The 14,161-nt window shown below is 40.1% G+C and overlaps 1 protein-coding gene across 1 annotated transcript in view; it reads right to left on the bottom strand.

The window, feature by feature from the left end:
• Nucleotides 1-14,161, bottom strand: part of LOC149284046 (CDAN1-interacting nuclease 1-like) — a 92,612-nt gene that overhangs the window by 56,941 nt on the left and 21,510 nt on the right. The window contains exon 5 of the mRNA XM_089497225.1: nucleotides 13,398-13,470. Coding sequence (XP_089353351.1) covers nucleotides 13,398-13,470 — 73 coding nt within the window. The remainder of the gene's footprint in view (nucleotides 1-13,397; nucleotides 13,471-14,161) is intronic.

Here is a 14,161-nt window from a genome sequence, read left to right as displayed (position 1 = left end):
ATTTGAAATTCCGTTCCACAGCTGGATCAATACAAAGTCAGCGATTCACCCCATAAAGTTTGGACCTTCGCGGCTGTCCGTTCGCAGAGACCTCCCATGCCCTTTGAGAATTGTACAGTTTTTAACATAATAAAGATGTCCTTATGAGGCCGATTTGACTTTCGGAGTAAAAGAAAAGAAAAAAAAAAGAAAAGACAAAAAGGAAAAAAATGCGCCGGGTGTTTTGTGCACCAGAAATAGTTAGGGATTGGTATTGGAAAAGCAATGTTTATCAATCAGAATCCCCAAATCAGTCAATATCATCGATCAACAATGTGTATTGCAGAAGGGCGTTCGATAGCCGAGTCATGGTATGAGATGACTGCCTGCGGAAATTTTGTCCGATAAAGCTTGTGTTTTAGAGATAAGAAGAGCTGCACGCTGCCATCGCAGCTTCGTCCATATGTACAGATACACCTCTACGTAAGCGGTGTCAAACCACAGGGGCTTGAAAGAAGAGGGAGCGCTGCGGGGTGTAAATAAGGCCTGCACCTGGATTCGGCAAATACAGACGGAGGAGACAGTTCCTGCCAGGTGTCAACCGGAGATGTAAAACACCTCCTGCCGTGAATTATGGAAATAAAATGCCTTAGGAGAGGGAGTAATAAGCACAAACTGATTGAGATATACTTCAGCACTCAGTATAAATTATCCATAATCGCATGCCTAATGTCTGTGTATACACATATCCACACGTATATCGCTATCCGAAATCATCGGATAACTGCTGTGTTGTTGCAGTAGATAAAACACAGAATTTAACGGTAGATACGTACCGTTTGGTCCGTATTCAGGACTGACTTGTGTTTATGTTTGTGCATGTTTATATATCATTACTATATTAACCTATACCTCTTATGCTGAATGAGTGTTGCATTTATTCACCACCCTCTGATCCTCTAGTTTTGGACTATGATCCCGCTTTTAAAATACACTTGGCTTTTGGACTTGTTTGAACCATGGACTATACGTAGCATTCCAACTGGGCTCAGGATTCCAGTTCCACAGGTCCTATGTAGCAGCACTCCACGCTAAGTAGATATTCTCAAATGTAGTGGGTCTTCATTCCCTTACCTCGCCAGGAGAAAGTAAATGATTCGGAGGGTACACACAACACTTCCGTTAAAGGCAGATTTCTTACTCATGGAGGCTCCGTGGAAGGAGGTCAGGAGACTGCTGATTGCTCTGTGTCCGACTGGCAGCTTCTCTGAAAGTACATTTAAAAAAATATGATCCCTGCCTTTAGGTCGGTACATGGAGCAGACAGCCTAATTATGGCTGCTTGCAGCCACAACAACTAATGTTGGTGTTTTAGAAAAAGAAGAAAAACATTACTGTGATATTTAATGACAAACTAGCCGCACACAAGGATCAGAAAAAAACACTGTAAATGCACAATAATTCAAATACTTTTTGGGCCACAACTCCTATTGAGCATAATTCTTGTGGACATTTGTATTGTGTACCTATATTTTATTTCTTGTGGACAATAGAATAATTTGACATCTGCATGGGCAATCTACAAATATTTACAACCACATACGCTGGATACATTTACTGAGGGACGGGGCTGTAAAGCAAAATTATTTATTTGTTTGTCAATTTTACTATTGGGCATATTTGGGGGGGGGGGAATAATGGTGGAAAATAGTTCTTTTTGTATTATTACAAAATGAATAGCCAATGAAAAATATTGGTTTCCAAAGGTAGTGTAAGTATATACAGTATATACGGAAACCCTTTAATCTTTCCTGATTTTTATCCTGCCACCCTCTCGCCCTTTACTAGCCCTTTTCTGGACATCCTACATACATAGCAGCAGGTCTCTGATAGCCAAGGGACTACTGCCATCTATTTGGAGAAATACTTCGAAAGCTTCCTACCAGAAAAGTAATAAAACCCTTGTTACCAATAATAATAATATTAATAATAATAACTGAGCCATACAACATAAACGGTTGACTTCAAAATTCTTACAATGTGAGACAATCATCAGGTAGCCACCTACAGGAGAAACCGGTTTGCCAGGACTTACTAAAGATACCTGCTGCAATTCTAGTGATCTATCTTCAGAAACAAAATCAAAAACTGTCAGTGTCTTGTCTGATATTTTATTAATTGGGTGAAGCGTTCATGTAAGGAAAGGTTCCTTGCTTTAACAGAAACCCAAGACTAATAGTCAGTACGGCGATGACCGCATAAATTCAGCTCAACGTCGGAGGGACCTGACGTGTTTTAGTTTTTGGGGGGGGGGGGCCGGACTGGCGTTCTGCACGCGGAACGGCAATAACTACCGCAAAATGTGCAGGTTCAACTTGCACAATTTTTATTTTTCGCCAGAGGAAAATTTGCATTTTCTCTTCTGAGAATGCCATTAACCAAATTAAAAAAAAAAAGGGGAGAAAAAAACAAAATCTCATTAGAAGACAACATTTGTTGAGGGTGGAAAGCAATAAACAATAACGAACGACAGTCCTTATTGTTTCTGACACTGATGAGCTCCTGAGCAAATTTGTTTATTAATTAAAAACGCAGCTTTTTTCACCCCCCCTCCTGTTTTTTATTTTTTTTTCCTTCTCTCTGAATGCACATCTCATTGAGTTCCAAAGATGCCCATACATCAAACTTCATCTCCGATGGAGATAATGCGCATCGGTAAAGCTGATTTTCCATGATGAATCTCAGAGCATATAAATTGGCTAATATCTGAAAACATTTACAGATACTAGAGGAATTGACTACTTCTAAGGGATGATGAATGGCTCATTCAAACGCCGGGAGACAGCTCTGCAAATCTCTCCGGCTTCCACAGCCCTCATTTGATTTTCCAATTTACTCCTTTTAAATTTATCTTCCCACTAAAAATAAAAAGTGCTGATATTTTTCCCTTGTGCTGCTCCGGGAGACGACAGACACCGGAGAGGGGGGGGGGGGGGGGACTATTCTGGCAGAACTAATCCGCTTCCACCTGCTCCTGCTCACCTGGCGGAGGGGCAATCCGTAGGGACCGGCAAACTAGAACAGCAATGTGTCGCGGGGCACTTTATGGATTACAACTTTAACCCTCTCGCTGCCAGAGGGCCCGCTGATGCCTGAAAAACCCAACAAGCAATATTTCCTAGTCTAATTTGGGAAAATTAAAAATAATAAATATGAAATAAATAAATAAAAATAAATATTAAATAAATAATAAATATTATAAATTGTTAAAAAAAAATTGTAAAACTAATAATACCATTGTTAACTGCCTTAACATATTTAACCCTTGAAATACCAGAGGCACTTAGAATATTCTACTCAAGGTAACGCATTCTGAATAAATGGCAAGTGCCTTCCCCCAGACTGGGTATTACTGGCTTTAGGATTGCTTTCCTGTAATCTTAAGTGGAAAGACCTATAAATGGCCAAAGACACTTCTGGCTTTGGTGTGACTTCGTGGCTGGTTGATTGATTTTCTTCTGTATCCATACCCATTATTGTAACACTTGGGGCTGGAAAACAATGAAAAGATCATAGAAACGACGGACATCGGGGGAGGAAAAGGATCTGAGAGTTCTTTTTTATTTTAATAAGGGAAAAAACTCACTTTCATGCTCATGTATTCATATTAAAAAGTTTTCATTTTCAGGCAGCTGCAATTTGTCAAAAGACCCAAGACCCAAGTTTTCAAACTCTATAGGAAGGTAGTTTCCTTTCGTGATGCCTGTTGCTTCTACTTGTGGATTCACAAAAACTCTCCACGTGATATTAAATAAAGTCCAATCGCCCACCCAGCGGACACGATGTGCACTGTCCACCTACCAGCATGGGATGAAGTCTAGTAGTAAAGATGTCATTTATTAGAGAATGTTTGCGTGCCGGGACACATACTTACACTCCCCAATACATTGCTTGTCAAATCAGACACACAACTGCTAGTCTTTTGGTCCCAAGAAGCTAATGAACTGCTCCTGACTCATTACTCAAAATAAAAAGAAAGAAACAACTCATGGAGGCACTTTCTGTGAACATCCTCGCAGAGTGACGGGATTCACCACCACGACCTACCCCGCCGTTCGGTGACAAAGTGATAGATAGTGGCAGAAGAGTAGTGGTGGGTGATGTTCCTGATGCCAGCTTGAGAGAAAATTGTACGACGCAAACCAAGAATGAACTTCCGAAACAAGTCATTAATTTAGAAAACACAACCCTAGAACACAGCATTAACTAAAGAACTTTCATTCTAGCAAAACGGCATTCAAGAGTTTTAAAGAGCTGTAAAAGTTGTTGTCTCTTAAATACCAAATGCAACAAAGAACCCAGAGGTTAGGAGAATTTGGCATCAGTATAAAATAGTAGGCGCCGGACATGCATTTTTAGGCGTCACAGCGAAGGGATGCCACAATGAATATCAATCTATGATCGAGCAATAAGCCAGTCTCTGACACCAGTACTTTAGGAGCCAGGGCTAACTGGTTGCTGGGAAACTGGCCAGACCTGTATTGAACAGGTACATCGGCAAACATCGCAAAATGGTAGTTAATTAAATCAAAATGTATTTTGGCCCCAGTTTTTCATTAAAATAAGTACGCCGAGTGGGATGTGCTTGAAAAAATACAATGTATATACACACACTGCAGGGTCGGAAGGGGTTGTTTGACAATAACACAACAATAATTCAGGGCAAGCTCTGTACCCATTTCTAAAAATATGGCGGTCATTTCCCACCTGTCGCCTTCATTGACAACACCTGTGCTACTCTAACTACACGCCGCTCGCAAAGAGTAATGAGAACGGGGAAAATCTTTCGCAATTCAGTTACTCTTTAAAAAGCGATATTCCATTTATTAGTTAAATGACACAAATATGCATTCGTAATAATGGAATTAGGAGTTTGGGGCGTCCTTCACAAAGGGGAAGGTTTACAGATAGCATGGAGTGGTTGCCCTCAAGAGACACAAGCGTCTTCCAGATATCACTATACATTATAAACATGAAGGGATGAATGGCGTAATGCACGGTGCCAACAGGTAATCGATACACTCAATTCTCTCGGAAGACATCTGGGTTAGTGAATACACTCTTCAATACGATCATTTTTTTAGTCATATCTTGGTGAAAGTCAATGTTCTCCTACCAACCTACTTAAGACCTTGGTTATAGAAAGAACATTCATGAAGGGAATCTACTAGATACAAAATTGAACGTCGATTTAAGATAAGAAGACAACCCAAGACATCAACAATTTGGTAATTAACCTGGGCTGGCTTGATGGCAAGACCATGCTAAGGTGCTGAAAGGTCCTAAACCAGGAAGGCTCCACCGCGTTCCACTTCAAAGCTGTGTTTTCAGTGAATTCGGCTGAACTATCTCTTTGCATGGATATCTCTTCCACATGCGTGCGGAGAAAGCACTCCCATTGAGGAGTTAAAGCACAGGTTATGCCCTAATTTTCTAATGATTTACGATTAACAAAAATAAAAACTAGGTGGTCTGAGATAAAATAACACAGAAAAGGACTATACGCTAAAGGCCTGATCATCAAAAAAATGAAGATATTGAAGGTAAAGTTTTAGGTTGACACGAATTGACCAGATTCCTAAGAAGGACCAAAAGCAGGACAAAGATATTGACATATAATGATATATGGCAGTATAACAAAGGTGGAGAGCGCTCTTACAAAAAGCCAAAACTGTACCGAAGACTGTAGATATCGACTACGACGAAAGAAAGATTAGTTTTCTGAGCAGCCTTAAGTTCTCATCACCCTCTGGGTCAGAAGAGGCCGATAATACTGTAATTCTTCAGAAGTCGGCCTTCCTTTGTCTGTGCCGCTCTACGGATATTTACAGCTGCTCCAACAAACCTTGTGTTTAGTGGCTTGTTTTCTTCAAAGGAAAACTCTTTAATTGCGTATTGATCAAGTAATTGCATACTCTCAGAGCCTCCAAGGTTTCGGCGATTTTATTTGTTTAGCCATTAAAAGGATATCATACAAAAACTGCTTGTGTAAATGGGCTTACGGAGCCCTGCAGCCAGTAAAGTTCACGGAGCAGTGGCGTACTTTAAGCGTGGCGTGTAAACCTGCACCTACGGCTCTAGGCGAGCGCCTAATTTAAGAGACGACTGCTGGTTAACTGCCATGGTTTCATGGTTAGCTCATAAAAGCAGACCGCAAGCCTCCATACAACCGGAATCAGTGTAAAGGAATCCATGGGTAAAACCTCAATTCCTGATGAAGAATACCATTTGGTAACAACATTAGATATATGCCTAATAGTTTCCATATAGCAAAAGAATTTTGATTCTGGGGAGGAAAAAAAAAAAGTCTCACTCGGTTGTCATAAAAACCCGGTAATTGTTAACAGATATTTGGGATGTTTTGGATGTTTTTGCCCATATATTCATCTCGGAAATGAGGATCTTGACTTGTTATGGACCATGGAGTCTTTATGTTTATAACAGTACCGTTCATCCCTAATTTTCTCTTCATGGTAACTATGCTCATGTCACCAACCAGAAGACATCTGGGCTTGATCGGATAAAACAGCTTGTCAAATCAAATTTAAGAAAGAAGAAGATATCTTACTTATAGATCATTATGGGACTGTTTCGGTATCCAATAGGATTTTTAAAAGAACAAAACTTGGGGTTTTAATGGCAACTGTAAATAGTATATATGATAAATATATGTAATATTACATGGAGGAATCTCTCTGTGCATAAAATATTTCAACTTGACAGCAAAATACTAAAACAGCTAAAACTGTAATAAGCGGGAATAGCAGTCATAGAGGATTGCTAGAACTGCATTAAAAGAGCATACCTCAAATCAATCATTTGCCGGTACCGCACCTCTCCGGGGAGCCAAATGCCCAGACCGGGTGCAAAAAAAAAAAAAAAGAGAATGCTCCTAAATACAACTTCCCCCGCCACTTGTGGTTTTATAAGCCATATAATTGGGACAGATACGGTCTACACATTGCTGAGCAAGCACCGAAAGGAAATGCATTCATCATTTTAATTGCATTGTGTTTAATTATTATTAGGAGTCGGCGCTGGAGTTGAAATAGGAATTATTGAAATAGTTCGGCACGTTCTAGAAATGTTTTTGTGACATTGCACTCCTCAGCAATTCAGGGGTCTGTACTGATTACAAGCAGGTAGAATTTGTTGTAATTAAAGCCTGGAAAAAAAAAAAGATAAGTTTAAGAATTCATATACAGAATGTACATACATAAGCAAAACATAGACAAAACAGATTAAAATATGGATTAAAATCATATGGCTGTGTGTCCATCCTACACACACACCACCCAACAGTCCAGGTTTTCATGGGACAGTCACGATGCAGGAAAGACCGCCATTGCAGCTCTCATTTTGCGACGCTCTGCAGGTAGCTGGCTGGGACAGAAGTTGACTGTCTTTCTTCCATCGTAATAGCGATAAGACCGGCTGCCACTCAATAAATAAAATGTAATGTACTTGAGCTTGATTTGGGGTTTGTTTGATGATATTGATCAGATCCCAATGAAGTTAAGCATCCCTGAACCATGACAGCGCCTCCGCCATACTTGACAGCTGGCATTAGGTTCTTAATGTTGAATGCAGTACAGTATTTGTTTTATGTCAGACACAACGAAGTCCATGTCACCCAAAATGTTCCTTTTTTTATTCGGTTGATCATAGAATATTATTTTGGAAGGTGCTTCTTGGCGAATACTAGATGATCCTTCATGTTTAAAGAGCAGTGGTTTCTGGCTCGCTACTTCATCTTTACAGTTGTCCAGAGTCATTCTGATAGGAGACCATTAACCAATGACCATAGCTGATGTGAGAGAGGCCTTCAGATTTTCTTCCATGTCGTCAAGGATGATTTACACCTTTGGCAAGGGAGACACTCCTTCGAGTCACTACTGTGCCAAACTGTCTCCATTTGGTCAATACGACAATGGCAAGAAAGCCTCCTAGAAACCGCAACCGTGTGAATGTTCTCAGGAGGTGTCCGGGAATGTCTTCTACACGTGGCTGGATCCAGATTTGGAACCGTGTGTTTTGACAGCTTCAATCTGTTGGCAAGGGCCAGTGTTAGATCTATATTGGCAGGTCTGGCCCGAATCCGGTCTAATTGTTGACCTAGTTGAACTGACCTTAACCCCTTCGAGACAAAGGCTGATTTTACTTTTTGTACCCTTTGTGACAATGGCCTTTTTAACATTTCTGCGCTGCTTGTGTTTAGCTGTAATTTTCTTCTTTCCCGTTTACTGAACCCACACACATTAGATATTTTTTTTTTCAGGACAAGAAGGGCTTTCTTTAGATGACATTGTTTTGATTGTATCATATTATTTACTATTAAAAAAATTATAAAATATGGTGAAAAATGTAGAAAAAAATGACTGTTTCTAACTTTTAGTTGAAAAATCTTTTACTCATCTATAAAAGGTAATGAAAAAACCTGCTAAATAGATTCTACTATTTGTCCTGAGTTTAGAAATACCCAATGTTTTTATGTTTTTTTGCTTTTTTCTACCCATTATGGGGCAATAAGTACAGGTAGCGTTTTGCTATTTCAAAGCCATTTTTTCCAAATCTGGTAATTCTTCCCCCCATGTGCCATTTCGGGTATCTTTGAACCCGGCCAATGCAATTTACCCCATCAAGTCATATATTTTTGAAAACTAGACAGCCCAGGGTATTCCAAATGCTAGTATTTTAACTCTTTCCATGCACCATATCTACCACCAGTCTTTGTCAAACTTTATGGTAGTCATTTTTTTGCATTTGTTTTGTCATACACATTTTACTTCAGGTATGAATTAAAATGTTCTAGTTTATGTCACTATCACAAAACACCCCAATATGTGTTCAGCAACATCTCCTGAGCGCAGCGATACCCCACATGAATGATTTTGCCTGGCTGTTTGGGGGCAAAAGGGCCACATTTGGGGCATGCGCATTTTTCAATGTTGAACTTTGGCATTTGGGGATCCACTGCCCATGCCCTATTTGGTACATCTTTGAGCCGGGCCATTTCAGTGTGCCCAATAAACCCATATATTTTTGAAAACTAGACACCCCAGGGTATTTCAAATGCTAGTATTTTAACTCTTTCCATGCACCATATCTACCACCAGTCTTTGTCAAACTTTGTGGTAGTCATTTTTTTGCATTTGGTTTTCCACACACATTTTAATTCAGGTATGAATTAAAATGTTCTCGTATATGTCACTATCACAAAACACCCCAATATGTGTTCAGCAACATCTCCTGAGTACAGCGATACCTCACATGAATGATTTTGCCTGGCTGTTTTGGGGCAAAAGGGCCACATTTGGGGCATGCGCTTTTTTCAATGTTGAACTTTGGCATTTGGGATCCACTGCCCATGCCCTATTTGGTACATCTTTGAGCCGGGCCATTTCAGTGTGCCCAACAAAACCATATATTTTTCAAAACTAGACACCACAGGGTATTTTAAATGCTGGTATTTTAACTCTTTGCATGCACATATTTTACCACCAGCATTTTTTCAAAGTTTGCAGTAATATTTTTGTGTGTGTATTTTTCCCACACACCTACTTTATGTATGAATTTACAGCTCCTGGTATATGCCGCTGTCACACGACACCCCATAATGTGTTCAGCAACATCTCCTGAGTGCAGTGATACCCCACATGCATGGGTGTGTCATTTTTGGGGGGAACTAAAAGGCCACATTTGGTACGTGTGCATTTTTCTAATTGGAAATTAGATGTGTGGCCATCCTTCCCCCTGTGTTAATTGGGACGTTGTTGAACCTGGCCCATTCAATTTACCCCATCAAATCATACATTTTTTAAAAGTAGACACCCCACGGGCATTTAATATGCCAGTATTTTAACTCTTTCCATGCGAGAATTGTTTTAAGCTAATATGCTAATTTTAGGACTTGCTCACAAAAATATATTTTTTATATATATATATATTTTTTTTTTTTTTTTTTTTTTTTTAAATTTAACATTTTTTTTCAGCTTGGAGGTTCCCCTGATAGTGACATCAGTGGGAAATGATTTTTACATTTTACTGTTTTTTTACTATTTTTTTCTAATTATTATTAATTTTATTTTATTTTTTAATTTATTTTTACTAATCACACTGTGATTAGAAAGCTGGGCTCCATTGACTTGCATGGTGAATGCAGTACCTGTATTCAACCTGCAAGTGGAGCCAAAGTTCTCTAGATGGTCTGGACTATCTAGCGAACTTTTAAAATTTGTGGTTCCTGTTACAGGACGGCGGCCATCTTCCTTGATGGCGAAGATTGCCGGCAGCTGCGGCTGTGACCGCTCTCCGGAGCGGTCACAGCCCATCAAAAGGTTAGTGTTTGGTGTCGCTGGATGCCTCCTGATCGAGGCATTCCAGCGACACCATTTAAGTTTAGGAGGCGATCGTCGATCGCCTCCTAAACGCTTTTAAAACGGGCGTCCGCCGCCATACAAAGTATGGCGGATGTTGACGCCCCGTGGAGGGGCCAGAGATGGCCCCTTCGTGCCGATCGCGGCGTTGCTGAATGCCTCGAGGTCGAGGCATTCAGCAACGCTTTTTGGGTGCAGAAAGCGATAGTAGATCGCTTTCTGCACCCGTTTAAAGACGTGCCGGTCCTGGCACGTCAATTGTCGTAAAGCACATGCTTTTCCGTGCCGTGCCAGGACCGGCAATTGTCATTAAGGGGTTAATAACCCCTTTCAGTGTGGGTTGATTTTCACTAAGGGGAAAGTAACTATTTGACAACCTGTCACGTCATGCAAATGAATCAAGCCCCAAATATAGGGGTCATTTGTTTTCCAGACTCCAGACTCCAACCCACAAAGGGATCTGGCCAAAACCTAGAGGGAAATTACGCAATACCGCCTAAGATCAGGGCAAATTCCTTTTCACACTGTATATGCACACACCTATAGTACACAAATCTATAGGTAATCTGTCTATAAATATCATACATACCAAGCTTTGTCTAAAAATATATTACAGGGGTCAGTCTATTAATTTTGCAATTACCCCACTCAATGAAACTTGCTTTACTGGGTCTGATACAGGCTAATCTGCCTGCTTTGCCCTTGCGATGGCTGGCGGGAGTCGGATAGCAGTAGGTCCAAAGCAATCAGACGGCCTGACGTTGACAAATGGCCATACTGCGGCAGACTTGTGGAGCGGGAGGGAGCGAGCGGAGACACATTCACTTTAATCTCTTTCTTGATTAAATCGAAAGCCGTGCCGTTCTGACATCATGTGATTTGCTCACAAAGCGTCGGCGCGTTACAGCATGCTGGGGATAAAACGTTATATATTTCCCAATCTTTAAACAGAGCTCTGATGAAGACGGAATGCAAAGTGCTACACCGAATGTAACGTGGCTGTGGAGAAACGCCACGCTATCAAGGTTTAAAAAAAAAATAAAAAATAAATGAAGATTTTGTTTTAACGATTACATCCGCTTTCTCCACTCGCCGTACGTCTGACAATATAGATCACTGCTTTCATTTTAAGGAACGTATCATCGAGGCAAATTTCCGTATACTACCTCAATGTCCCCTCCCCATAAAGGATACCCAACGGCATGATTTCTAACCCATCTCTTTGTAACACAACCTACGTTTTACATATAGTTCAACGTATAGCGCCCCATGACTATGTATGCTTATGCTCTTCTTTTTATCATACAAGAAATTACCCCCCCCGTATACATCCAATTTCATATAAATGAAGCGTTCACACTTATTTACTTCTTATTCTTATTTAGGTAGCCTCCCAAAAGCCAAAGCTCTCTTCTGACGGGGAGAACATTTAACGGTCTGTGAAGCGGCGGTAGTGAGAATCGCAATCGTGTTGATGTATTGTAAAGCAAGCGGGGTTTAACTTTCCATGGTACGAGGCGTACAATGGCGCTTTAAAAAGAAGCCGCATTAAAGTGTAGAGGAGATGAAACCCACAAAGAATTATTTGCTGTCTTTCTTCTTTATTGTTAGATTACCTATGTGCCTAAAGGCGGGACTCAAAAGGTAAACATAACACCAGGTAATAAAAAATGCAGGCGATGGAACTGTCTTTTTTCACCAGACTAGGCAAATATTTATGGCGTAGTTGACAAACTCGTGCCTAGTAAAAGAAGCAGCAGAGAGAGCAATTACCCTGATATTCATGGCTCACTTTGAATATTGCACTGAGCATTACTCATAAATCTTTTACGAGAAGATCCCCTGAGCTCACTTAACAGCCAGTTTTAATCATGCAGTTGACACGGAGAAAATAACAAAATGTATTTTTTCAGTGGCAAATTAATTTAAGTTTGAACCTCCTCCTGAAGCGCTCCTCTTTTCATCTCTCGGCGGTTTATTTATTTATTTTCTTATTATTATTAGCGGCAGCAGAGTATTTTCCTCCTACCCTTTCCCAGAGATACCGGCGGCGTGCTCTTTCAGAAGGGAGGAGGTTTCCAGGGGCGGAAGGACAAAATAACAAAACAGAAGCTGGGAGTTCACGAGCGGAACAAAGACGTTTAACGTTAAAGATACTTTATTTCTCGTAGCGCGTGTACGGATCCGGGGCGCGGGTGTCTGCTCAATTCATGGAAGGAATGACAGTCCGAGAAACGGGCAAATGACAGTAGAAGTTCTCCTCTCTGATGTATCGATATGAGAAAAGTCAGTAAAATGTGCGTTTTTTTATTTTTAGAGCAGCCATATTCTTCAGCTAACAGACGACGGGGAATATTATTTTTATTCTAACGTTACAATTGTAAATGTTGTAAAAACAGGAACCAACGATTTCTCACATATCATAGCACGATCATTGTGGCTCCCTATATTATTTATTATTTCGGCCACATGATACATACATTACACATTTTCGGTACCTCCATGAAAATCTTTATCAAGCAAGATGATGAAGATGAGGTCTCCTTTCAGTAAGAAGAATTCTCCCCCCATAATGCGCAAGTTACCCATCTCACCATAAAACACTAAGCGTTGTAGTCTAAACAACCCTAATCGCTGGTCATGGCAGTAACCCCGCTGCCATCATCACCAGCAAACACCCCACCACTTTCTTGGAGCTAATCAACCAGTTGTTGTTTTTTTTTAAATCTAAAAATTACAAAAGTGAATTCATTTGAAACACTGGATGAATACAAATCACAAATAAGCTTAATACGGTAAATGAGCATAACACAACTAATACATCGAATTGGACAGAAAAAAAATACTAATTGTGAAACTATTAGCTAATATTTAAATCACAATGTTGAGGTTTCACTATGCTTACGGTAACCAGTCCATAGAAGAACAAAAAAAGAAAAAAAAAAACTATATAAAAAGTTACTAAGAGGACAATTTACTCACTGGGACCCTCTTCACGGTCTTGAAGAAACCTTTCCAGGATGAGCCGAGCCATCAGGGCTGGAGAAAAGTCCACCTGCAGAGAAAAGTGATTTCCATTTAGAATTTGGGTACCCACTTCTGTTTTTACACTTTATAGAGTAGTTGGACATGACGATTTGAAGACGATTGCTCTCACACACTTATTTTGCGTAGCTTAATTTGTTTCTTGTATTGGTCCGCCATCAACATTCAGGTCCATTCAAGTGAAAGCAGTCAACGTTCCCAACATTCAAAAGTTCCAGCTTTCTAAACCGTACAGGTTATAGCTTTAGTGAATCTAATAAACACATTCAAACCCAGAAAAGAAAGTTCTTAAATTACACTCTGAAACCTGAGCTACGTCCTCCAACACTTCAGTTGCGGAAGATTCCTTTGTAAAATGCTACAGCAGAGACAGTGATTTGCTTGCATATCATTACATAATGAACATCCTGACAGCATTTCAAGGTTAATAATCACATCGTCCTTTTATCTTGATAAAGAAACTAGGTGAAGCCTCTGAAATATGCAAAGTGACTTGTTTTGGTTTTTCTGTTCGCAAAAGCATGGCGCAGTCAACGTTCTATATTCTAGACTATACTCAGTAGATCTATATATATATTTGGAGTTAAACGCCAAAGTCCAAGCTTATTCAGTATGCCGGTGCTGAGGAACTGGAAACTACGTGCAGAAGCTACCTTCCCATAATATAGAACAATATGAAGAGCAAAAAGCATCCTCTACGG

The sequence above is a fragment of the Sceloporus occidentalis genome, unplaced genomic scaffold (assembly GCF_023333645.1).
Source record: "Sceloporus occidentalis isolate IW3139 unplaced genomic scaffold, rSceOcc1.0.p SCAF_100, whole genome shotgun sequence".
Taxonomy (NCBI): domain Eukaryota; kingdom Metazoa; phylum Chordata; class Lepidosauria; order Squamata; family Phrynosomatidae; genus Sceloporus; species Sceloporus occidentalis.
This window is presented reverse-complemented; position numbering and strand designations above follow the sequence as displayed.